Source organism: Tursiops truncatus, chromosome 6, assembly GCF_011762595.2.
Source record: "Tursiops truncatus isolate mTurTru1 chromosome 6, mTurTru1.mat.Y, whole genome shotgun sequence".
Classification (NCBI taxonomy): Eukaryota; Metazoa; Chordata; class Mammalia; order Artiodactyla; family Delphinidae; genus Tursiops; species Tursiops truncatus.
Window position 1 is genome coordinate 16202557 of NC_047039.1, and position 26575 is coordinate 16229131.

The following is a 26575-nucleotide window of genomic DNA, read 5'->3' on the forward strand; positions in this document are numbered from 1 at the left end:
GGAATATAAAACATAAGGTAAAAAATAAAATAAAATAAAGTAGAACATAAGGTGGGGTGGGAGACCCAAAAGTAAGGTGGTGGGAGAGGCACAGACAGGCAGCCTTCCTTCGCCATCCTGGAAGCAAATGTGCCGAGGACAGGCAACCATCTGATCGCCCTGCCGAAAATTCCACGTTAACTTTTCCCTGTGGCAGGGAGAGAAAAGGAAAGGAAACCCCGCAAGTACAGGCTGTTTCTAGAATTTCTCAGCTGGTCATGGAAACTCTGAGTCCCGGTCCCGTTGCTCACAATCTCTCTCAATGTGCCAACTGCACATATCCTGAAGTGCGGGGGTGGGGGTGGGGGAGGGGCTCGTGGCCGCTGCCAAAAAGAGGGACTGGTGTGAGTAGCCAAGGTCACAGGCAGAATCTGGCCAGCAGAGCGGTGCACACCACGGTTTACCCATGGTCAAGGCCTCTGCCGTGGGACACACCTCCACGGCATCTGGTGGATGGCAGGGGGCGGCCAAGGCGGGAGGAACAGGAACGGGGACAGAATCTGTTCCTAGGGCTGGTCAGGCTGCCCCAGAGGGCACTTTGGCTGGTGGCCCGAGTCTGGGGGTGCAGGCGACTTTGTACTTTTTGCGCTTTTCTGGGAAAGGTGATGAGAACAGTTGTGGCTTGCTATCCCGGTTAACTCCCCAGACACCTGGTATCCTGAGAACTTGCCCAGCCTCTCAGAGGGGAAATGGTCAGCACTGAAATATACATATGCCAATCAATGTCACTGGCCGGCCTTCAGGAAGCAGGGGGAGAGGAGGAGAGGCGGGGAGGGAGTCCAGGGCCTTCTGCCGCTGGCTCGTCCCTGGTAGAGAAAGCCAGGCCAGCTTCCCTGCAGGCCAGCACGGCTCCACCTCGCCCCATGCCTCACGTACTCTGTGCTCTGAGAAAAGCGAGTCCTGGGGGCTGGCCGGGAGCCCTCTCGCTTCCAGGAAAGGAGGAGGGTAGCCTGCAGTACAGCCTGCTCCCTGGGATTTGCAGGGCTCTCCTGATTAGCAGGACACGCGTGCCCCACCTCACTTTCTCCCATACAAACCAAACTTTCAGGCTTCCAGTAAAAGTGAGACAAACAGTGGGTTTGGGTTTGGTTCTGGGTTCGGGTCTGCCCTCCCCCGCCTTTGGGAGAACAACCCAGAAATCCTGGGAGCCAGGGGGTAGAATGCAAGGCCTTCAGGTGACCTGGCTGCCTCCCAGCACCCACCCAGCCCAACCTGACAGCAGGGCATAGGGAAAGACGGCAAGGGGAGAAGGGGACCTGCCTAGAAGGAAAGGAATCAGTGAGATCCAGGAGCAAGGTGGCCCAGGGCCAGTCCCTGCCCCCAGGGCTGCAGTCAACAAATATTTATTAAGAACTTACTACATTGGGATTGACATATATACACCAATATGTATAAAATGGATAACTAATAAGAACCTGCTGTATAAAAAAATAAATAAAATAAAATTCAAAAAATTTTTAAATATAAATAATAAAAATTTTAAAAAAAAGAACTTACTACACAATTTGTTAAACTACGCTTCTGAGAAATTTACTACTCCTACTATCTGTGGATAAGGATGCCAGCTTCGTAAGATTCTCACCAACGCTGAGTATTAAAATAGGATTCCAGGGCTTCCCCGGTGGCGCAGTGGTTGAGAGTCCGCCTGCCGATGGCAGGGGACACGGGTTCGTGCCCCGGTCCGGGAAGATCCCACATGAAATAGGATTCCTTCTTTGCCAAACAGGTTAAAAACCATTTTCATCATTCTTTTAATTTGCATTCCTTTGACTACCAGTGTGGCTAATCGCCTGTCACTCTCCTTTGCCCATTTTTGCTGACCCCCACCTTTATCTTTTTTTTTTTATTGGTGTACTTAGAGAGTTCATCATATGGTAAAAATATTAACCTTTTGTCACATGTTACAAATACTCTTCCTAATTAGTCATCTGCCCTTTAATTTTATTAACTGGTCTTACAAAATTTTTAAGCAAAGTCAAATATATCCCACTTTTCCTACAAGGTTTCTGCTTTTAATATCATGCCTGGAAACCCTTTCTCACCCTGAAATTACAGAAATATATACCTATTTTTTCTCGCATTAAAAAAATTTAAATCTCTAAGTCATCTACAATTTAATTTGACATAGCGTGACACAGAGAATCTAACTTAAAAAAAAAAGCCAATTATCCCAATGTTTTTTAATCAACAGTCTATTGTCCTTGTAAACTTCAACTGTGGAGTCTATAAAAGGTAAGAACCAGAGGTGAAGTCAACTATATCCTTTGCGCTAAGAAAGGCCACAGGTGGCTGTTCTGTTGGTGAAATCTAAGTGCAGGGCTGTGGTGCCATCTCTTTCTCTTCCTCCCTCCTGCTCAGAGGTACAGGCTCGACTACCACGAGAAGGAAGTCCTATGTGCTAAGGATGGTAGAGCAGAAAGATCCATTGAAGACAGCCTGGGTTCCTGCAGGCACCACTGAGCAGGAACCCAGCCTCCCACGGTTAATCGCCAGATGCTTTACATGCTATTTGCCCAAAGCAGCCTTGACTGGACTCTGGTATTTGCATCTGAACACTCCTGTAACTCACCCACAATCCTTTCTTCCCTAATTTTATAATAATAAGAATTGCTAGGGTTTATTGGTGTCTGCTAGGTACTGTGCTAAGCAATTTGTTTTCATTATCTCATTTACTCTTCTCAACAACCTTATTTTAGATTCCATAGTACTTCCTTAATTATAAGTATCAATGACAGCTTTTCAGAGCAGAAGAAGATACTGCATTAAATGTACACATTAAATGTACACATTAAATGTACACATCACTGAGACACCTCCCTATTTCAGAAACATGAAAATAAAACAAAAAAGCATTTTAAAATTGAGGAAATATGGTATCAATCCCGTTTTACAGATGTGGATACTGAGGCTAAGAAGACTTGCTCAAAATCATACCACAACTAGTAATAAATAATACCACTGTTGTTTGCTAAATTCCTACATGTACTGAGGTCTGTTTTTGGACGTTTCTGGTCTGTTCTATTTATCTATCCTGTGTCAATGTCACATTTAATTTTTTATTTTTTCTGGTAAAGCAAGTTCAACTTCACTATTTTCTTTTAAAAATTGTTCTTGGCTATTCTTACACATTCATTCTTTCAGGAAAAACCTTTAAAAGTCATCTTATATGAAAAGACAACCCTCAGAATGGGAGAAAATATTTGCAAACGAAGCAACTGACAAAGGATTAATCTCCAAAATATACAAGTAGCTCATGCAGCTCAATATCAAAAAAACAAACAACCCAATCCAAAAATGGGCAGAAGACCTCAATAGACATTTCTCCAAAGAAGATATACAGATTGCCAACAAACACATGAAAGGATGCTCAACATCACTAATCATTAGAGAAATGCAAATCAAAACTACAATGAATGGGCTTCCCTGGTGGCGCAGTGGTTGAGAGTCCATCTGCCGATGCAGGGGACACGGGTTCGTGCTCCGGTCCAGGAAGATCCCACATGCCGCAGAACGGCTGGGCCTGCAAGCCATGGCCGCTGAGCCTGTGCGTCCGGAGCCTGTGCTCCGCAACGGGAGAGGTCACAATAGTGAGAGGCCCGTGTATCGCAAAACAAACAAACAAAAAAAACTACAATGAAGTATCACCTCACACCAGTCAGAATGGCCAACATCAAAAAATCTACAAACAATAAATGCTGGAGAGGGTGTGGAGAAAAGGGAGCCCTCTTGCACTGTTGGTGGGAATGTAAATTGGTTCAGCCACTATGGAGAACAGTATGGAGGTTCCTCAAAAAACTAAAAATAGAACTGCCATATGACCCAGCAATCCCACTACTGGGCATATACCCTAAGGAACCATAATTCAAAGAGTCATGTACCACACTGTTCACTGAAGCAGGACATGGAAGCAACCTAAGTGTCCATCGACAGATGAATGGATACAGAAGACGTGGCACATATATACAATGGAATATTACTCAGCCATAAAAAGAAAGGAAATTGAGTTATTTATAGCGAGGTGGATGGACCTAGAGACTGTCATACAGAGTGAAGTCAGTCAGAAAGAGAAAAACAAATACCGTATGCTAACACATATATATGGAATCTAAAAAAAAAAAAAGGTTCTGAAGAACCTAGGGGCAGGACAGGAATAAAAATGCAGACATAGAGAATGGACTTGAGGACATGGGGAGGGGGAAGGGTAAGCTGGGACGAATTGAGAGAGTGGCATGGACATATATACACTACTAAATGTAAAACAGATACCTAGTGGGAAGCAGCCGCATAGCACAGGGAGATCAGCTCAGTGCTTTGTGACCACCTAGAGGGATGGGATAGGGATGGTGGGAGGGAGGGAGACGCAAGAGGGAGGAGACATGGGGACATATGTATATGCATAGCTGACTCACTTTGTTATACAGCAGAAACTAACACACCACTATAAAGCAATTATACTCCAATAAAGATGTTAAAAAAATAAATAAATAAAGTCATCTTATTAAGTCCCAATACTGTGGAAATTCATCCCATGGAAATTATCCTGAATGGGGGTATTCAGCTTTAAGGAATTTGATAGAAGTGCATGTTCAACAACAAATATCTATCAAGTACAAACTTTTGTGGGCACAGGGAATAAAACAATGACCAAAAAGACAAAAATCCCTACCCTCCTGGAGCTTGCATTCCTTCAGGGCTCATAATAGTGAAAAACTGCAAGCAATCTAAACATACAATAGAAGGGGATTGCTAAAGTAAGGTAATCCATACAATAAAATATATGAAGTTCAAGTCAGAGATTAAGAGCTTAGGGTCTGAATGCGACAGACCTCAGTGCGGATCCTGAATCTGTATTTACTAGGCTTTGAGTCAAGTCACTACTTCAAGACTTATTTTCCTCCTACAAGAAAACAAAGCTACTAACGGTCTCTCCCTCAGAGCAACTGAGAAAATTAAATGAGATACTGAGTATAAATACAGTGCCTGATACACAGTAATTGCTCAATAAATGTTAGTATTTGGTGAAACAACAAAGGATTAATCTCCAAAATATACAAACAGCTCAGGGAGCTCAATATCAAAAAAACCCAGACAATCCAGTTAAAAAATGGGCCGAAGACCTAATTAGACATTTCACCAAGGAAGACATACAGATGGCCAAGGGGCACATGAAAAGATGCTCAACATCACTAATTATTAGAGAAATACAAAATCAAAATTACAATGAAGTATCACCCCACGCCGGTCAGAATGGCCATTATCCAAAAAGCTAGAAGCAATAAATGCCGGAAAAGGTGTGGTGAAAAGGGAACCCTCCTACACTGTTGGTGAGAATGTAGACTGATGCAACCACTATGGAAAACAGTATGGAGGTTCCTTAAAAAACTAAAAATAGAACTACCATATGACCCAGCAATCCCACTACTGGGCATATACCCTGAGAAAACCATAATTCAAAAAGAGTCATGTACCACAATGTTCATTGCAGCTCTATTTACAATAGCCAGGACATGGAACCAACCTAAGTGTCCATCGACAGATGAATGGATAAAGAAGATGTGGCACATACATACAATGGAATATTACTCAGCCACAGAAAGGAATTGAATTGAGTTATTTGTAGTGAGGTGGATGGACCCAGAGTCTGTCATACAGAGTGAAGTCAGTCAGAAAGAGAAAACAAATACCGTATGCTAACGCATATATATGGAATCTAAAAACAAAAATGGTACTAATGAACCTAGTTGCAGGGCAGGAATAAAGAGGTAGACACAGAAAATGGACTTGAGGACATGGGGTGGGAGCAGAAGTGAGGGTAGCATCAACATACATACACCACCGAATGTAACACTTGGCTGGTGGGAAGCAGCAGCACAGCACAGGGAGATCCGCTTGGTGCTTTGCGATGACCAAGAGGGGTGGGATAGGGAGGATGGGAGGGAGGCTCAAGAGGGAGGAGATATGGGGACAGGTGTATGCATATGGCTGATTCGCTTTGTTGTGGAAAAGAAACTAACACGGTATTGTGAAGCAATTATACTCCAATAAAGAGCTATTAAAAAAAAAAGTATTGGGGGGAATGACATGGAAAGATGTTCACATGTTAAGTGAAAAAAAAAAAGTCTACAAAACTATGTACAGCAGACCAGTTTTCCTTAAAATGTATGCATTCATAGAAAAAATTAAAAATATATAACAAACTGTTATTTCTTGGTGGTGAGTTTAATGGTAACTTCTGTTATCTTTTTATTAGTCTGCAGTTTCTACAATGAACTCGCATTACTTTAAGAAGAAGGTTAAGGGAGTTTCCTGCTTGCTCTAGTGGTTAGGATTTGGCATGCTGTCACTGCTGTGGCTATAGGGTTCAATACCTGGTTGGGGGAACTGAGATCCTGCAAGTTGGGCAGGGCAGCCAAAAAAAAAAAAAGAAGAAAGTTCATTTTAGAGTTCAATTAGGAAATGGGGAAGGCTTTTTTTTTTTTAATTTATTTTTGGCTGCATTGGGTCTTCATTACTGCACATGTGCTTTCTCTAGTTGCAGAGAGCGGGGGCCACTCTTCGTTGCAGTGCGCGGGCTTCTCATTGTGGTGGCTTCTCTTCGTTGCAGTGTGCGGGCTTCTCATTGTGGTGGCTTCTCTTGTTGCGGAGCACGGGCTCTAGAGTGCAGGCTCAGTAGCTGTGGCGCATGGCTTAGTTGCTCTGCGGCATGTGGGATCTTCCCGGACCAGAGCTCGAACCCGTGTCCCCTCCATTGGCAGGTGGATTCGTAACCACTGTGCCGCCAGGGAAGCCCAGGAAAGGCTTAATGATGACCAAGTGGAAGCCTTTTCTCTCCCCTTTTTAAAGATCTTCACTTGAAGTCTGGAGGTGGATTCCAGTCCTAATCTGCCATGGGCTGGACTTCATGTGTGCCTGGTACCCCAACCTGGCTGCCCCAGTGAGCAGGGCCTCACCTCAGTTCTCCTGAATCAGAGCTTCCTGGGTGAGATCCAGGTATCTGTATGCGCGGTTCTGACAGATCAACCTGGCTCTTGTCTGGTGCACTGGTCTGACATTTCAGTCTAGTCAGGACTGCTGGACTAGACACAGACTAGCTCCAACACTCTGTGATTTACAGAAACTCTTTGAAGTCAGTTCCCCCTCTCTGCCAAATGGGTACTACAATCTCTGCCCTGCCCTTCCTACAGGGACATTAACACTCAGTGAAAACTCCTTGCACAGAGATGAACTGTTGGCATTGCAAAGTGTCTAGCATGTAGGGACTCTGAAGCCAGAGTCCTCAATCATTTATACTCACCTGGCTCTCAGATCTGTGTCAACACGAGGGGAGAAGGCAGCCTGAGGCTGGGCCCTTGCCTCCTGAACAGCCAGGCCTGCTCTCTGACTCTGGTCAAAAAACAAATCTCCCTTCTCTTTTGCAGCTCTGTGAACCACAGTTTACAAAGCACAGTTCCCCCCATCCTGAGCGTAGTGGGTTGAATAATACCCCCACAAAACCTCAATAAGGTCTACCCAAAACCTCAGAATGGAACCTTATTGAAAATTATGGTCTTTGCAGATATAATGATTTAAGGATCTCAGAGATGAAGTCATCTTGGATTTAGGGTAGTCCCTAAATCCAATGATGACTATGTTTATAAGATAAAGGAGAGGGAGATTTGGACACAGAGACACACAGAGGAGAAGACCATGTGAAGACAGAGGCAGAGATGGGAGTGATGCTGCCACAAGCCAAGGAACACTTGGAGCCACCAGAAGCTGGAAGAGGCAAGGAAGGATTCCCCCTAGAGCCTTCAGAGTGAATGTGGCCTTGCTGACCCCTTGATTTCGACCTTCTGACCTCCAGATCTAATAAATTTCTGTTGTTTTAAGCCACAGAGTGGGGTCATTTGTTAGGGTGGCCTTAGGAAACTAATACTTTGATGATGGAATTAAGGCTCGATAACTTTTATCTGAGACTCTCTTGCTATGGTTGGCAAAATTCCAAGATGGCCCCCAATGACCCTTGTCTTTGTGTATGGGCAGGACCTGAAAATGAGATATCATTCCTGTTATTAGGTTACATTATCTTCCAAAAGGGATTTTGCTGGTATCAGCTGACCAAATTAGTTGACCTTAAGATAGAGAAATGATCCTGTATGGGTCAGAACTAATCAGGTGATAGGCTCCTCCTGGCGAAGGGGATTTGAACCAGAGAAGGATTCAACATGAGAGTAACTTTTCCAGTGTGGAAGTCCAGCAGACCCCGATTTAACCAAGTGATCCAGGAAAACATCACTAGTAATGAGACATCAACATCATGAATGCCTTGATACGATGCTCTTAAAAGGATGCAACATCATTTTTGTGATATTCTTGCTAAAAATGCATGACCTTATGCTAAGGAAGAAAGATAGAGGAATGGTTACAGATTGAAGGTGACTAAAGAGGAATAACAACTAAATGCAACATGGGATGGCAGACTGGATCCTGGGACAGAAGAAAGATATCAGCGAAAATATTGGTAAAATTTAAGTAAGGCCTGTAGTTTAAAGTTTTGTACCAATGTTGATTTCCTGTTCTTGATAATTATACTATGGAGTGAGGGATGTAAAGGAACCCTGCTATATTCTTTGCAACTTTTAAGTCTAAAATTAGTTTTTAAAAAAAGGTTTAAAATGAAAGGAAATGATTGAGCAGATTAACAGAGGTTGCCTCAGGGCCACAGGATTAGACTTCTCCCATACTTCTTTATACTTGTCAGTAAGTATGCATTACTCTCGATATCAGTGGCAGGAGGTTGGATGGAGTAAGTGGACTGGTGCAAAGGATGTAGATTTGGGGCCACTGGAGTTGCTCTGGATAAGAGCAGGCTAGACCCCAAGACACCACTGCTGAAACGAGCAGCAAGTCTTTGATAGAGAAACAGCTAAGACTTAGAGAATATTGGTACCTTAGACCCCAGAGCCCTTCAAAATAACTGGATCCAACCTAAATTTCTAGCCACGTCACTTGCTCTTTCCTCTAACAGCCACCCTGACCTAGGGTGACCACCCCTGCCCCAGGAATATACATCTCAGTGCCATTATCCACACAACTCTCCCGGCCAGGAGCCCTCCCTCTCCTCTTAGCTTTCAAAACTTAGCTCAATTCCACCTCTACGAAGCCTTCCCAGACCACTCCTGCCCCCCATCGCCTTGCCTTCTACCTGCCTCTTTAAGTATCTCTTGTCTGTTCCACTCAATGGAGCTTAACGAATGCCACCGATCTCATGTTAAGTTTCCATATGTACTCAGCTCATCCCCACACATATTTTACAAGCCCCTTTGGAACAGAGACAGTGTTTGCCTGTCTTCATGGAGCGGGAGCTCTCTCAGCTGAGCTCTGCTGGCTGGGCCCATCCCTGCAGCAAAGAGGCCCCCTCTGCTGTCACCAGTCCAGGATTCATTGACCAAGAGTCTGTTGTGTCTCTTCCCAAACTCCTTCTTTTTTCTTTTTTTAAATAAATTTTATTGATTTTTGGTTGTGTTGGGCCTTCGTTGCTGCACGCGGCCTTTCTCTAGTTGCGGCGGGTGCTACTCTTCGTTGCAGTGGGCAGGCTTCTCATTGTGGTGGCTTCTCTTGTTGCAGAGCTCGGGCTCTAGGCACACAGGCTTCAGTAATTATGGCTTGTGGGCTCTAGAGCGCAGGCTCAGTAGTTGTGGTGCACGGGGGCTTAGCTGCTTCGCGGCATGTGGGATCTTCCCGGACCAGGGATCAAACCCGTGTCCCCTGCATTGGCAGGCAGATTCTTAACCACTGCACCACCAGGGAAGTCCATTCCCAAACTTCTTTATGCCAGTTGTTTGTTTTTATGATTCTGATTTAATTAAATAGTAACTGAAATATAAACGGAGAAAAAGTTTTGATTTCTACAAAAATGAAACTAAGTGATCTAGAAGAGCAATTCTGAAACTGTGGTCTTAGATGACACCTAGGGTCACTGAGACTGTTTCAGGTCTGCAAGGTAAAAACTAGTTTTATTACAAAATTAAGATGTTAAAAGCTTTTTCACGCTCATTTTTGAGGCTACATGAAGTGTGATGAATGTGTGCCTATGCAGTCTTAAGTTTTCTGAAAATTTCTAAGGTAGAAGTTTAGGGTATGAATGTGTGTGTTCTCAGAGATTAACTCAGTTTGTTTTCAGAGATTAACTCGGTTTGTCCACCGAGTATTTACCAGCAAATGTATGCTACACCTATTTTAACCTGTTATCTCATTATTATCTAATAAATCATTATTTTGAAATCCTGAAGATGCACAAAAATGTAAAAATAATGCCACTTTTTCCTCGACTTTTTTTTTATTTTGGAAAGTTATTTTTCATAAAAATATGAGTTTTATGTTAACATGTAATGACCTTTATTTTATTCATTTAAAATAGTGAATGAATAAACAACTTTTTATATGTTTTAATTTTTAACATGGTAAATAATAGATATAGCCAATAAATGAAAGACAATATTAAGGAATCCTAGGATCAGAAAGTTTGAGAACTGCTTATCTAGAAAGATGTGTTACAAATGGAAAAAAAAAAGATTAAATTAGGTGTGTGCATTAAAAAAGTAGGATTCTGCACATGGACTGGCTTGCAAATGTCTTAAATTCTTGCTCTATTATTATTATTCTGTTTGTTTGTTTTTTGCAGTACGGGCCTCTCACTGTTGTGGCCTCTCCCGTTGTGGAGTGCTCCGGACACGCAGGCTCAGTGGCCATGGCTCACGGGCCCAGCCGCTCCGCGGCATGTGGGATCTTCCCGGACCGGGGCAGGAACCCGTGTCCCCTGCATCGGCAGGCGGACTCACAACCACTGCGCCACCAGGGAAGCCGTATTATTATTTTTTAATGGAGACTAATTAACAGATGTATATATGCTGTCACCCAGCAATCTCACTTCTGAGAATTTCTTCTGTAGTCATTTGTAAAGTTATTCACTGTAGCACTGTACGTATGACAAAACACTGGAAACAACCCAAGTTGGGGGAAAGAGGGAGGCAACATATGTTGGTTTAAAAATCACTTTTGCTTTCTTATTCTGGAATAATATGCAGCTATAGTAAAAGAATAATAAAAGTATTTCTGTGCCGATGGGGAAAGATCTAGAATAGTTGCTAGGTGAAAAAAGCATGGTGCTAAACAACGCCTAAAATGTTAACTTACAGCATTTGTAAAAATGGGGTGGGATGGGCAGAGGTGAGACTCTTCACTGTATGGGGTGAGGGGGGGGGGTGTAGTTGCTTTTTCAACTTTTTTATCCTCCTGATCTTTGAACTATGTGAATATATAGCCTAGTGAAAAAATTTTTTTCCATTAAAAATTTTTTTCTTCCAGTTTTATTGAGATATAATTGACATACAGTGAAAAAAATTTAATAAAAGAAAAGAAACAAAAAAATCACAGGTGTGATTTTTATATACAAACAATTTGCAAGTTTAATTAGGGGACCTAGAGACCCAAAGAAAAAGGCTTAGCCCTAAATCAAGCTTTGGCAAATAAAGATATATGCACATTGGGGATGGGGGAACTGGATGAAGGCAGCCAAAAGGTACAAACTTCCAGTTATAAGAAAAATAAGTACTAGGGAAGTAATGTACAACACGGTAAATATAATTAACACTGCTGTAGGTTATATATGAAAGTTGAGAGTTAAATCTTAAGAGTTCTCATCACAAGGAAATAAATTTCTTCTCTATTTCTTTAATCTTTTCTCTCTATGAGATGATGTATGTTCATTACATTTACTGTGGTACTCATTTCATAACTGTATATAAATCAAACCATTATGCTGTACACCTTAAACTTACACAGTGCTGTATGTCAGTTATATCTCAATAAAACTGGAAGAAAAAACTGGAAGAAAAAAATGCATGCACGTTTTTAAGGAAAAATGAATTGTTTAAAACATGAATTTAAAAAAAAAATTCCCAACGTTTAGCTGACATTTTTTTTTTTTTTTTTGCGGCACGTGGGCCTCTCACTGTTGTGGCCTCTCCCGTTGCGGAGCACAGGCTCCGGACGCGCAGGCTCAGCGGCCATGGCTCACGGGCCCAGCCGCCCCACAGCATGTGGGATCCTCCCGGACCGGGGCACGAACCTGTGTCCCCTGCATCGGCAGGCGGACTCCCAACCACTGCGCCACCAGGGAAGCCCCTGACATATTTTATTAATTACTAATTCTGAGTGCACTGAGTAAGAGCCTCTAGGGACCCAATGGTAATAAATTCAGGACAGTCACATTCTCATTCCACCAAACCCCAGGACTCTCCTGGGCCTGAGGCTGGAGGAAGGTTAGGAGGTCCGATGATGCAGTCAGATCTGAGGCAGGGAATCTGGTTTCCCACATAGGGGCATGCCAAGCGCTCTCTCCAGGCTGATTCTGTGGCCACCTTCCCTCCCACAGGGGGCTCTGCCTCTGGATCTCACTCGGGGCCCAAGAAGGGGTCCCCCCTGGGAGCCTCGATGGCCAAAATAAGGGTGAGAACAAGGCAGCTGGGCCTCGGAGACCTTGTGGTGAGGTTACCCTTCTTTCCCCCAGGAGGGCAAGAGGCCCCTGGCTGGCGGTAGACTCTGGACTCCTTATCTGCAGGCATTCTGCCAGCCCGCCAGCCTCGAGGTCAGCAAAGTCCCATTGTAGACATCAAGAGTCCTGCCTGGGGCCCCATCACCATGACCCTTCTTCAGCCTCTCCCCACCCTCCTAGGTCTCCAGGGAGTCAGGAAGAGAGGGGAGAAGACTCCTCCAGAAGAAATTTCTATCCACACAAGCAGAGAACTTCCCAAATAAGCACAGGGACAACTGGCTCCTTTTTCTTCATGTTTTCAAGGAAAAGTCTAGAGGGGCTTCCCTGGTGGCGCAATGGTTGAGAGTCCGCCTGCCAATGCAGGGGACACGGGTTCGTGCCCTGGTCCGGGAAGATCCCACATCCCACATGCCGCAGAGCGGCTGGGCCCGTGAGCCACGGCCGCTGAGCCTGCGCATCCGGAGCCTGTGCTCCGCAACAGGAGAGACCACAACAGTGAGAGGCCCGCGTACCGCAAAAAAAAGAAAGAAAGAAAAAAAAAAAAACTCTAGGATTATCAGCAATTTTATCATCACACTTAGGAATAAAAACTGCACCTTTCTTTGGTCCTCTCAATCAAGCCTCTTGGCCACTAGCAAACAATGTGACTTGCAAACACCAGTTAACCTCTCTAGATCCAGTTTCTTTAGTTGTAAAACAAAGGGCCTAGACTCGAAGATTCCCGAAGTCCCTCCAGTTCAATATCCTATCATGGGTGGTTCTGCAAAACGCTTAAGCGTTATTTTCTGCAGGCATCAAGTACGAAAAGGCTGAATTATTCTGGAGGAGATCCCGATTTCCAGACATATGGCACTGCCACTTAGATCGCAAGATCCTGTAAATATTGGACATGGATTGATGGTCCTCCTGGAATTGAGTGAGGTGTGAACAGGTAAGGAAGAGAAGAAGATGGTGTAAGGGGTTTGAAAACCGAACCAGTCCAATGACTGATAATTTACTGTGCGTGCGCATGCGCGCAGATACACACGCAGTGTTAAGTCCTACCCGCCTATTATCAGCCCGGAAACTGAGTATCTCCGTTACCTGAAAGAATCAAAGTAGCTCCCAAAACCAAAGGTTGAAAAAAAGTCTTTGTGGGACAGTGAATATGTGGAACAATCCCTAGCAGGCCACTGAAAAGAAGTCTATCCGGAAAGGCATGGAAATTGCGTCCATGTTCCCAAGGAGGTGATGAATCAACCCTACGTCTGGGCTCATACCATTCCTACAACCCAACCTACCTATCAGCTCCTGGGACCCCTAAATAATCCACTCCATCCCAGAGAAGATGATGATAATGATGATGTAGATGATCACAAACTTCTACTATGCTCCAGGCACAACCACAACATGATGCACAGCAGTGAGGACAGGTCTACAGAAGTTAACAAATGTCTCCTGGGGGCTTCCCTGGTGGCGCAGTGGTTGACAGTCTGCCTGCCGACGCAGGGGACACGGGTTCGTGCCCCGGTCCGGGAAGATCCCACATGCCGCGGAGCGGCTGGGCCCATGAGCCATGGCCGCTGAGCCTGCGCGTCCGGAGCCTGTGCTCCGCAACGGGAGGCCACAGCAGTGAAAGGCCCGCGTACCGCCAAAAAAAAAAAAAGAAATGTCTCCTGCTGGAGAGTGATGGGGCCAGGATGTGAACAGATTTACCTGGCTCAAAAGCCTGGAATTCTCCTGTCACCTTATACCATCTCTAGTAGAGTGCTGTCTTCTCTGAACTTGACCAAACACAACAGTGTGACCTCTCTTGTGCTGCTACCTTACTCTTCATGTATGGATGTTCTTTCTCCCCCCCAACAAGTGTCTCCAGGAGCCAGGCCCCATCCCCTCTTTGCACTCTCCAGTGGCCAAGTGCAGAGCCAAGCACAGACCAGGCACTGTATATTTACATACTGAAGTGATGAAATACTGAGAGCCACGGGGCCCTGGTACCTCAACGTAGTCTTCTTGCCTAAATGACAAGGCCAATCATTCTGTTTGGTGCTCTCTAGTCATACCTGCAACCCAGGAGGAGCACCACTAGTCTATATAGTGGCTATCACACAATTTATGAAAAACTCATCTCTGAGCCTCCAACAGGAAATGGAATATGCAGTTTTCAATTTCAGGTGCTAAAAGTTATGATTCTCGACATTCTTTCTCTTGCTTCATTAAGTTTCTCTCAGTTTTTATGTCTCTTGTTTTAAGAGTTAAGGATTAATCGTAGATGCTATGGGTAAGAGACCACAGATCTAATCTGACTCCTTCTTCCAGACACAGGGCAAGTTAGGAGCAGAGTTGGGACAGAGGCCAGGAAGCCAGGCCAGTACCCACCACATTACCACCACCACTTCCCAGCAGCCGACCTAACTGGCCTGGGGTTCTTAGGAAAGAGTGACTCCAGACAAAAGCAAGCCCAGGGAAGCTCCAGGAGGAAGGGTCAGGTCAAAGTTGCTCCTCCCCCCACCCTTTCTTAGGCCCCCAGGAGAGCCCTCAGCCACTCTCCAAATCATGCTCACATACTCATGGACACCCAGGCCCTAGCAGACTCTAGATCCTCAAAACTGAAGCCACAAGCCAGAGCTGCGGAAAATTTCTTGACTCAATTGGACCCCAGGATCACACTGTAAATTGCTTGGATGGTATTTTTTCCCATTGCCCCAACCCACCAAAAGAGGGCAGCCTGAGCCAGACCACCTAACCCGGTCGGTGGGGACCAAAAATAGCTAAAAAGCCATGCCCACGGGATAAGCCAGGTCGGAGTTTAGTTAGTCCCTCCTTTGCCATCCTCCAGCTCCTGCTCCGGGCCGGCCGGAAGATACGGGTCATTTATCTCCAGCTGGGAGGCGGTCTGGCCAGGGTGGGGTGAGGGACTCAGTTCCTGAAAAGCAAAGTCCAGACACCAGTGCACCATCAGAGCCGCCCCGTGCGCTGCCCACCAGATTTGCCCATCTACTCTGATTTTTCTGAGCCCGAGTTTATGGGCTCCAGGAAACCTCTCAGTCTTTTAGTGCGGCTATCGACATCCTGCTCCGGCTCCCACATCCCGCGCTCTTCAGCCAAAGGGACCGTGGCTGCGCCTTTTCTTGCCTCGCCACCAAGTAACCCTCGTCGTGGCACCGCGGCCAGGTAGCCAGGTGTCGCCTCCATCCAGCGTCCCGGTCCGCATGCGGGTGCGCCGGAGCGACTCCCGAAACCGCTGCCGGCCTCGGGGTCCTCTGCGCAGCCGTGCCCCCACCCCCACCCGGTGACCCCGAGCCCCGGAGGCGCACTGCTCCCGCGCGCGATGCCCTATCCCCGGGGCACGGAGCCGCCCCTCCCGCACGCCCTCCCCACCTCACCTGAAGCTGGGCGGACGCCACCTGGCCCGGCGCACCCTCACAAACCAGGCCCTCGGGCGGCCCGAAGCAGCAGCAGCAGCAGCAGCACCAGCGCAGCTAGGTCGGCGCGCCCGCGCAGGGAGCCCGCCTGCCCTCTCCCCCAGGCCTGCGTCCTTCCCCCGCGCGGCGCGCATGCCCCGCTATATACCCTGCGCGTCACGGCCGGGCCCGCCCCCGCTCTCGCCCCGCCCCGCCCCCGCCCCACCCCACTCTCCCCAGGGCCTGCCACGTGGGGCCCTGGCTGGCTGTAGGGCTACGTGTGTGAGCTGACTGCCAGCCGCCCGCTAGACCCGACCAGCGCTTGGCTTGCCCAGGCTTGCGGGGCGAGCCAGCGCACTTCTGCGCCTAGCCCGCCGAGAGCCTAGCTTCATCTCGTAACCCTGCCGCGAATTCCATCCCACAGGCTCCTCCTTCCGCTGGAAACCTCCCATTAAGACCTTTCTCTCCTTACGTGGGAAGTTCTCACAACCCGGCCTCCATCTCCTCGGAGTAACACTGCTACCCATCTAATATGTATGTGTGTGTGTGTGTGTGTGTGTGTGTATATATATATATATATACATCTGAACACTTCTGATTAATGTAAAAAGCTCGATTCTGAAATACTCCCTGGGAGGGGACGTACCCATAGATAATGTTTTTTTCTGCATTTTCCCACCAGACGAAAGAACAAAAAATTCCTGTTCAAGTTCTAAATAAGCCATATTATACTCACTTTCGAATTGGATGTCGCACCACATATTGCTTAACCGAAAGCTGGGAGAAATGTTAATTTTTGTGTGAGGAGTGTCTTAGGAGTCTTTTCTGATGTGGAGTAGTTCTATTGAGATGGATATCAAGCCTCGGAAATGCAAATTTCTTGAGAAAATAAGCCACCCATTAAATTCCCATTGTTCTGTTCTGCTGGACGTCATGATTGTTTCCTCTGCAGCTAAGCCAGCTGCCACCTCGGTCTATGGGACCCAAAGGAAGGGCTTTCTAAGCAGAATTGTAGCCTGTTAGTACCCAAGTCCCTGTTCCAGCTCAATGACTGGTGCTCAGCCGACACTAAGTGCCTCTGTATTTGCACAGGGAAGGGGGACCACATCCCACTCTGCAAGTCCTGGGGAAAGGAAGGCCCATGATGGCAGTGCTTGTGATGAAAGGAAAGCAGACAATCCCTGGAGTGGGTGGCAGGAAGAATCCAGGCCTCGGTGGCAGCCTGTTCCTCCTTAGGAGGAAGGTGGAGAGGGAAAAAGAGAGAAAGCACTGAAGCAAAGCCAGAGCAGGCCAGACTGTTTATGCCACTCTTGAAGAGACTAGCTGGGCCGTGGGTTTTTCTAAAATTTAATTATCCTCACCCTGCAATTACAGTGCTCCAATTGAGTAAGAGGTGGGGTGATATTCCTCTCATTTTCCAAGAGATTTCAAAGTAATTGTATCTCTTGCAGAATCTCCCTCAGAGCCCCTTCATCTTTGTAATAACCCTTTATATTTGTCTTTCTTGGTTAAACTCGAGTATTTTTCAGACATTATGTCATTCATTTGGGACTCTCAACCCCAAATCCAATGGGCTGTCAGAAATGGACCAGTCTATACCATGCATTCCTTTTCTTGAAGTTCTGGAAAAGGAATGAGAAACTCACCCATTGATTAAGTAAAACAAGCATGCTTCTAACACACGGAGCTCTGAAAAGTTTGAAGCCCATAAATACATATTACAAAGAGGTGTTAAACTCTTCTTAAAAAACTGAGGTCTAAAAGCAATCCCAAAGGCTCTTCCAGGCAATGTGTCAATACTACAAACAGGGGGGAAGGTACCTTCAGAGAAACGGGAGGGGAGGCAGGACAAGACACCCCACCACAGGCCCTATCACAGCATTCTCACTTGTTTGCAACCAGAAAGGGGTAGAGCTGCCAAAGTCCACCAGAGCTGATAAGCTATCAGTAATCCATTAGGGAATTCAATTAATTATTAACACAGCTAAAAATCAAAAGGTCTTAACTCTCCATAACCACCCCCACACAAAATTCTTTAGGGATACCCAAAGTCCTGCCTTGTCCCGCAGTCTTTCCTGCCTAGTGCCAGGTTTGGAGCCCCAATTCTATCTTTCTCTCTACCTAATATAGCCCTTTTTCCTCTTATTTCCCCATTTCCACTTGTTAAAATTCTAACTCTTCAAAGCCACCTCCCTTCAGAAAGATTCTTGATTGTCCTGAAGCATATTCGACCTACCTTTTCAAACTCTTTTTACTGTAACCAACAGTAAAAAATATTTTACACTGCATCTCCAGTACAAATAACAACATAGCGAACAAAAATCTTACAAAACTTCCTTAGTATAGTCAACGTTCTGATATTTTATATTGTTTCAATTTTTAAACAGTGACAGCAAACCCACTAAATTGATTTCATTGGATCATGATTCACAGAATTAAAACATTTTATATGGTTTATGTACTTGCTTTTCCACTTAAAAATTATTTCATTTCCATCTCTAACCTCTTTATTGGACCTTAATCTGTCTTGCTTACCAAAGATTTCTGTATATACCTGCATCCCCTAACATAACATCTTGCACATAACAGATGCTCAATAAAATATTAGCTGGATGACTGAACAGGTCAGCTCACTAAAAGTTTGATGTTGGGCAATATTTAAGGAAGTAAACATAAAAATCTGACATTTTCATGACTGCTATTTCTCTTCTGACAAGATGCCACAGCCGCCTGCCTTTTCAAAAGATATGCAGACAGATTTCTTGTAACCGAAGTTAGTGGAACAGCCTTGAGAAAGAAGCCAGGGAAATGAGACCCTGGCCCAGACAGTGTACAAAGTGGGACTGGGGACTTGAAATCAAACCCCGCTCTGTGGTGTGTTGAAAGGTAGACAATTTGATCAGCAGGGTGGGGCAAAGATCCCCCTTCCACCCCCCAGCTATCAGGCGAGCTCTAGAGAGACTGGAGAAACCAATGGCGAGGTTTCTAAGACACTTTAAGGGGAAAAATGAGTTTTCTCTGTTTTGGCATGTCTTAACGAATTCAAGAGGATCAGACGGAATGTGAAGGTTCTAGTTCACCCAAAATCATGTCAGAGGACTAGGACCCCACACTCTGTCAGACAAAAGAAAACATCTTTAGAAGCCACATTCGTCATTTCTGTTATCATCCGAGGGTTTCAGTGGGCAAAAAAAGATAACTGGGAAAAATAACACTTGGTTCAGTAGCAAGTTATCTATAGGAATTTGTTCATTTCATCTAAGACACCTAATTTGTTGGTATTTAATTGTTCATAGTATTCCTTTATAATCCTTTTAATTTCTGTAAGGTTTTTTTTCCCCTGGCCAGTCCAGCTAAAGGCTTGCCAATTCTGTTAATCTAAGGAACCAACTTTTGGTTTTGTTGATTTTCTGTATTATTTTTCTATTCTCTATCTCATTAATTTCTGCTCTGATCTTTATTAGAAAATATTGTTATTTTGGTCATCTTTTTATTTATTTATTTATTTATGGCCGCATTGGGTCTTCATTGCTGCCCGCGGGCTTTCTCTAGTTGAGGCAAGCGGGGGGCTACTCTTTGTTGTGGTGCGCGGGCTTCTCACTGCAGTGGCTTCTCTTAATTGCGGAGCACGGGCTCTAGGCGCACAGGCTTCAGTAGTTGTGGCAGGCGGGCTTCAGTAGTCGTGGCACGTGGGCTCAGTAGTTGTGGTGCACGGGCTTAGTTGCTCCGCAGCATGTGGGATCTTCCCAGACCAGGGCTCGAACCCATGTCCCCTGCATCGGCAGGCGGATTCTTAACCACTGTGCCACCAGGGAAGCCCCAGTCCTCATCTTTGAATGAATGTTTAGATGGGAACAGAATTCCAAGTTGACTTTGCATTTTTAAGTTATTATTCCTTTTGTCTTCAGCATCTGTTGTGGTTGGTAACAAGTCTGCTGCCAGTCTAACTTCTTTTATAAGCAATCTCTCTGGTTGTTTTTAAGATTCTGTCTTTGGTGTTCTGTAGTTTCACTACAGTACATCTAGGAGTGGTTGTTCTTTTCTTTATCCTCAATGAGTTTCTTCAGGTATTCATATTTGTCTCTCATTCTGGAAAACTCTATCTTTATATTGTCCATAATCGTGTGGCTTATTCTATTTTAACCTGCAGGAACTCCTATTAGACCTTCTCATTCTCTCCTATATCTTCTTTTTCATAGTTCCCATTTATACCTGTGTGTGCTGCAATCCAGTTGATTATTTGTTTCTCCAGGGCTCTGGGCTCTCACCAGTCTGGGCCAATCTTCATGGTAATTTGTCAGCATGTGGTCCTTCCACATGCTAATATGAATTCAGGCTGCACACACCTGTCTGTGGCCCAAGCTTGGGGATTTCTCAGAAATGCCTTTCGTCTAACTTTCTTGCTGCTGCCCCAGGATGGATGGTTGGCACGGACCTTCTACTCTACTCCCCTTCCAGGCTCCAGCTCTCTTCATCTAGGAGAATTCACCCCAGCAATCCTGCACCTCATAAGGTCTAAGGCTGCATCTTCTATCCTTATCTGAAATGAAAAAGCTCAGTGCTCCTGTCCCTGCATTTTGTCCATAACCCTGGGATGCCGTGTTGGCATCAACTATAACCACTCTGGCTTCCCTTTCTTTCTTGTTCCTCAATATTTTCCCTCCTTCCTCCTTCCCCCACATCTTCCTCTCTTCCCTCGTTCCATTTCCTGAAAATCCAGCTACTTAACATAAAAAAAATTTTTTTTTCCTATTTCGGCCAACCTTCGTCAGTATGGTCAGCTCAAGTCTGCCGTGTTGCCAGAAGTCTCCCGTACTCATTCTTTTTCTTTTTTTGTGTGCCGTGCAGCTTGGGGGATTCTCATTTCCCTAACTAGGGATCCAGGGATTGAACCCCAGCCACGGCAGTGAAAGCGCCAAATCCTAACCTCTAGACCGGCAAGGAACACCCACACTTACTCATTCTTAAAAATATGTATGTATCTTTTAGAATAGCTTTAGGTTCACAGCACAGTTTGCAGAGGGTAAAGATTTCCCATATACATACAGCCTCCCCCATTATCAACATCCCCCACAAGAATGGTACATGTGTTACAATTAGTGAACCTACATCAACTTATCATAATCACCTAAAGTCCCAGTTTACATCAGGGTTCATGCTTAGTGTTTCACAGTCTATGGGTTTACACAAATATATAATAACATGTATCCACCAATACAATATCATACAGAATAGTTTCCTTGCCCTACAAATCCTCTGTGCTCTGCCCATTCATCCCTCCTCTCCCCTAACCCCTGACCCTTTAACTGTCTCTATAGTTTTTGCCTTTTCCAGAATGTTATATAGTTGGAATCATCCAGTATGTAACCTTTTCAGATTGGCTTCTTTCACTCAGTAATATGCATTTAAGTTTCCTGCAGGTCTTTCCAGTAGCTTGATAGCTCATTGCTTTTTAGCACTGAATAATATTCCATTGCCTTGTCGTACCATAGTTTATTCACCTACTAATGGACATCTTGGTTGCTTACAAGTTTGGCAATTATGGATAAAGCTGCTTTAAACATTCATGTGCAGGTTTCTGTGTGGACAAAAGTTGTAAACTCATTTGGGCAAATACCAAGCAGTGTGACTGCTTGATCATATGATAAAAATATGTTTAGTTTTGTAAGAAACTACCAAAGTTTCTTCCAAAGCGGCTATACTATTTCGCATTCCCTCAGGCAATGATGAGTTCATGTTGTTCCACATCCTCACCAGCATTTGGTGGTGTCAGTATTTTGGATTTTGGCCATTCTAATAGGTGTGCAGTGGTATCTCATTTTAATGTGTAATTCTCTAATGACATATGATGTTGAGCATCAACATATGATGTTCGAGCCCTGGTCTGGGAAGATCCCACAAGCCACAGAGCAACTAAGTCCGTGCGCCACAACTACTGAGCCTGTGCTCTAGAGCCCGCAAGCCACAACCACCGAAGCCCGCACACCTAGAGCCTGTGCTCCACAACAAGAGAAGCCACCGCAACGAGAAGCCCACGCACCACAACGAAGAGTAGCCCCCGCTCGCCGCCAACTAGAGAAAGCCTGTGCAGCAACAAAGACCCAATGCAGCCAATAAATCAGTCAATAAATTTTTTTAAAAAAGAAATTTATTTTTTTTAATTTTAAAAAATTAATAAAGAAGAAATTGGATTCTTTCTAGAATGAGTTCAAGAAGCACTGCATCATTTAAGATGGAGTTTCTAAATAAATAGAAAAGGACGTAGTGGTGAGGCAAGCAGCCAGGGTGCTTTGGGAAGGTATTTTTAAAGGTTACAGACACACCATGAAGTACATGCAAAGAAGGGCAAGCATTAGGAAAAGGTGAGAAGGGAGGGTCACCCTTAGGAGCTGGCTCTCACTTAGGCTAATGGAAATTGTCTGATGGGAAAAGAGATTTTTGAAAACAAGACAACACACACACACACACACACACACACAGTTGCCTCATTTGTCCCAGAAGTAAGACTGTTAGACTCTTTTCCAAGAAATCTTACTGCCAGATCTCAGTGAAATTACCTGGGTACTAATACTGGAGCTGCGTCCAGCATGCCTAGTAACAAATTAGTAATTTTAACAAGTGTTACAGCTCTACAAAGGAAAAGAACTATATCAATATCGTATGTCAATGACATTATTTCAAACACAACTACACATTTATACAAATTTGTTTTTATTTATTTCCTACCCCATGACTCAGTCATTTCACATTAAGACTGAAATAACAAGACAAGAAAACCAGGCATAAAAAGTGAAATTTTTGTATTATATTCAAGTATTTGTCTTTTCTGATTATATAAGAGAAAACGAGTATTAGGAAATCTAACTTCAAAAGACAAATTCAAAATGCTTCCAAAGAGAATCAGAGACTGTTAGGCCAAAAACCAGTGATCCAATGTGTCTGATTCCATGGTGTTTAAATCCCAGGTCTCAGCCTTCTGCTGGCCCTCACTCCAAACGGAACCGAAGTGCACTTAAGACCACTGACACCCAGAGCCGCTCCCCCTCTGCCAACGCAACGCCTGCTCAGTTTTCTTCTTCTAAAGATTTCTAAGCTGAAGTTTCTCTTCTCACACACTGTCATATAAAATAGGGATTTCTGCTTCGTCCCCTCCCTGCCATCATACCAAAAAATAAATAAATACAAATTTGAAAAGATTAAATGTAACTGTCTTTTAAAACCCAGGTAAAGCAAGGTATGACTGAATTAGCCCTGAAGGGACTGGAAATTTTTAAACGGGGAAAAATAAACACACAAAAACAGTGCTTCCCCAAAACACTGAAACCCACAGACACAGTGACAACTTTCTAAACTGAAACATCTGGACTTTGGAAGGAGTGTCATGTTTCCCAAAACCAACTTCTAGAAATCGTAACATGGATTCAGAAAAACTCCTAACAAAATGAGCCAACAGCCGGGAAGAGGGTATTGAGCAAGGGAAATGAGTGATTCAATTTGCAAACGTATCAACAGAAAAGAAGGTGACACACTGGGGAGAAAGGGTCGAGAAAAGCTCATGCCCCCTCATGAACCTTCCAAGCTGCTGAATTTCACAGGTTCTGATGCTTAATTTAAAAAAAACTGAAACTTACTAAAGGTCAGTAACAAGAAGCAAAGCTGTCTTCGTGCCTGAGTGTGTGTATATGTGGCCAGGAGGGAGGGAGGAAGAAATCAACATGGCATGCTATAAAGCAACTGAAATATACAGAAAAAACTGCATTTGGCCTCTCATAGGAGGCCAAGGAATAGCTAAACGCCTCTTTCAAAGCCAGCTCAAGTCACGTGTCATTAACTCAATCCCTAGAGAAGATTAGGTCAGCAAGGGCCTGACTATCCCACCAGCTGGTTTTACTACATGCCTTTCACATTTTCCAGCAATAGGCATATCTTGAAAAACCTTGCCTTCTTACCTTTCCCAGTTGCCCAAATAAAGTAGCTCTCTACTTTAAGAAACTTGCAAAGACTTCATTCATTATCACCTCTGGCACCAGAAATGGGAACTGCTTATTAGTAAACAGAGTTTGTAAGTGCAATCGCTGCTTCTGCGGGTTTCTACAGCTCAAGTTGGCTTTGGAGGCTCCTGAAGGGTCCCCTGTCTTCACCCACCCCATCTACGCAGTAGCAGACTACCCCCATGTGCTCTACAAAGGCAACGAGACAATTTCTAGCTGATCCTTAGGGTGGAAACTGCTTCTTGGTGGTATCAGGTTTAAAAGAGAAAAGAAAAAAAAGATATCTTATTCTACTGGGTTGGTGAAAAGGAAAACACCAACACAAAACCCCTTTCAGTCACTGTTAATCCTGCACAGCTGAGTTCACAGCTGAGTTCAGAAGTCTGATTGCTCTGACCAGCCCATGTCCTGATTGTTCAGTCACAGGAAGAACAGGTTCTCACACAGCTGGATGGCTGGTTCATGATGCAAGATTTGTCCTGACAGGAAAGCTAGCCTGTGGGCATACTTGCAAGGAGCTGGAACTCTAATGGTACCAGGCCAATTCCAGTACATGTGGCACAGTTTGAAAGTCAACCTGTAGGCCAAGAAGAAAACATGATCCTTTTCACTTTTCATCTTCAATTTGGAGCACATTATGTACTTCTGGGTGTGTGACACAGCATACTTACCAGCAAACTGGGGGACTGAGGAATAGATGATGCAACTTTTGGGAATCATTATTTTTAAGTGGAATTGTATCTATTTCCACTATTTGTAAGTCAAGAGGGCATGGGGAAATTCCCACTTTAGGTTCTCCTCTTTTTATATCAAAACAAGGAAAACAGTAAGGAGAACATGTTTTTGTTTTTGTTTTTGTTTTCTGCCTCAAGAAAAAGCTGCAGAAAGGTAAGTACCCCAGCAAAGTATTTATATAATCTGAGCGCAAGAGCAACGCATCTCAAACCTGGCTGTGTGTCATAATCATTAGAATCAGTTTTTAAAAATGCGAATGCCTCAGAATGCTTGGAGTTCGTGAAGCCTGGGTGTATTTTTTGAAAGGTCTCCAAGTAATTTTAGTGTACAACAAGGATTATCAGTCGCACCTCAAAAAGATACCATTATCATGAAAGGCAAGAAGAAACTCAAGGGGTAAATATTCCTGGCAGTGGGCAGTATTTGTCTTTTCTGATTATATAAGAGAAAATGAGTATTAGGAAATCCAACTTCAAAAGATAAATTCAAAATGCTTCCAAAGAGAATCAGAAAATTATTAAGCCAAAAACCAGTGATCCAGTTTGTCTAATTCAGTGGTTTTAAAATTCCAGGTCTTAGCCTTAGCTCCCTGGCCTGAATTATTTACAAGTGAGGAGTAGGTTACTGGTCAGCTCACCTCTGCATATGATCAGGGCTCAGGTGTGCAGTGTTGAGAACACAAACATAATGGGTAGGAATGCCACAACCCTGTCGTACATGATGGGCAAGAAGGTAGAAGTCCACCCTAGAAAGGAAAAAGTACAAAGTAATGGTATAGTTGGATTTGGCCAGAGCTGGAAAAGATCTTGGAGCTCATTCTAGCTCCTTCACCTAAGGCTCAGAGAGGTCAAATGACTGGATCAAGGACATACAAGGACCAAACTAGGCTGAGAATTCAGGTCTCCTGACTCAACAGGCTATTTAAGAATGGTGGTAGAAATGACATCTGTGTGCAGAAGGTTAAGCATGCATAGTCTTAGGAAAAGACTGTATGTTCAATATTATATACTTAAGAGGGAAAAGCTTCATTGTTGGTTTGTGTGTTTTTAAATAGTTTTTAAAATTTTACTTTTTAACAGTAAAATCTCTGATCCCATTCCACATCTCTCTAGGCAACCTCCCCATTCCAATACCCAGGGAACAGACAACTTCTCCAACCTATTCTTGTTGAAATACTGTGTCTCGCCCACTTACCACTCACAGCTTGTTATTGTATGATCTACCACAGTCCCGGGGGAGGGAGTCATAAAGTGCTCGGTAGCAGACAGGTACACACTGGTGCTGATTTTCTTCTGAACTACAAATACCACCATCTTGGGATGATAATTCTCAAAAGCTTCAAAACACTTCTGTAGCTGAGGAATCTCATAGCTGGCAACTGTCTTTAGTTGGCCATCAGACACTCCATCACGGTACACCACAATCTTCTCTGGGAGACAGTGGTTCACCTGAAACAACACCCTGCTGAGGTGAACTGTGTGGCCCTGGGGCTAATGACCACAGACAGAGAAAGGCTCACTCAGTGAACAACCTGGAGACACGGAGTAGGTCCCTTTCACAGCTGGACCCAAAGCCATCATGTTGGAAGGGCAGGGAGAAGCAGCTTCTAGTCATTTCTAGACTTCCTCAGGGTAGTAAAACCGGTCTGGTACACCAAAGGTGTTATAAAATATGAAACCAAATAAGCAGGCTCTGAGTCACATATATACGGCTTACACTGAAACGGTGTGAAAAGAAGTTAAAAGGAAGGAAAATTATGGGCTGAATCAATCTTCCTACTACTTGGATTTAACACTAATTACCTGTCTAGGCAAAAAACAAGGTGAACTGCTGTAGAAATTCTAACATACAACTGCACATCCCACAGATCCACCATCCTCACGTTTCTGTGT

General features: G+C 44.4%; 2 protein-coding genes across 3 annotated transcripts in view; both read right to left on the reverse strand.

Annotated features, from left to right (window-relative positions):
- SLC39A14 (solute carrier family 39 member 14) overlaps positions 1–16096 on the reverse strand; it is a 47938-nt gene extending 31842 nt beyond the window's left edge. For both annotated transcript variants that reach the window (XM_073805860.1, XM_033857704.2), the window contains exon 1: positions 15940–16096. The gene's annotated coding sequence lies outside the window, so the exon portion shown is untranslated. The remainder of the gene's footprint in view (positions 1–15939) is intronic.
- A 6643-nt stretch (positions 16097–22739) lies between these two features.
- PIWIL2 (piwi like RNA-mediated gene silencing 2) overlaps positions 22740–26575 on the reverse strand; it is an 88335-nt gene continuing 84499 nt past the window's right edge. Inside the window, exons 20-22 of the mRNA XM_019936239.3 lie at positions 25878–26131; positions 25321–25428; positions 22740–24525 (exon numbers count right to left, since the gene is read on the reverse strand). Of these exons, the coding sequence (XP_019791798.1) occupies positions 24369–24525; positions 25321–25428; positions 25878–26131 (519 nt within the window). The 3' untranslated portion in view covers positions 22740–24368. The remainder of the gene's footprint in view (positions 24526–25320; positions 25429–25877; positions 26132–26575) is intronic.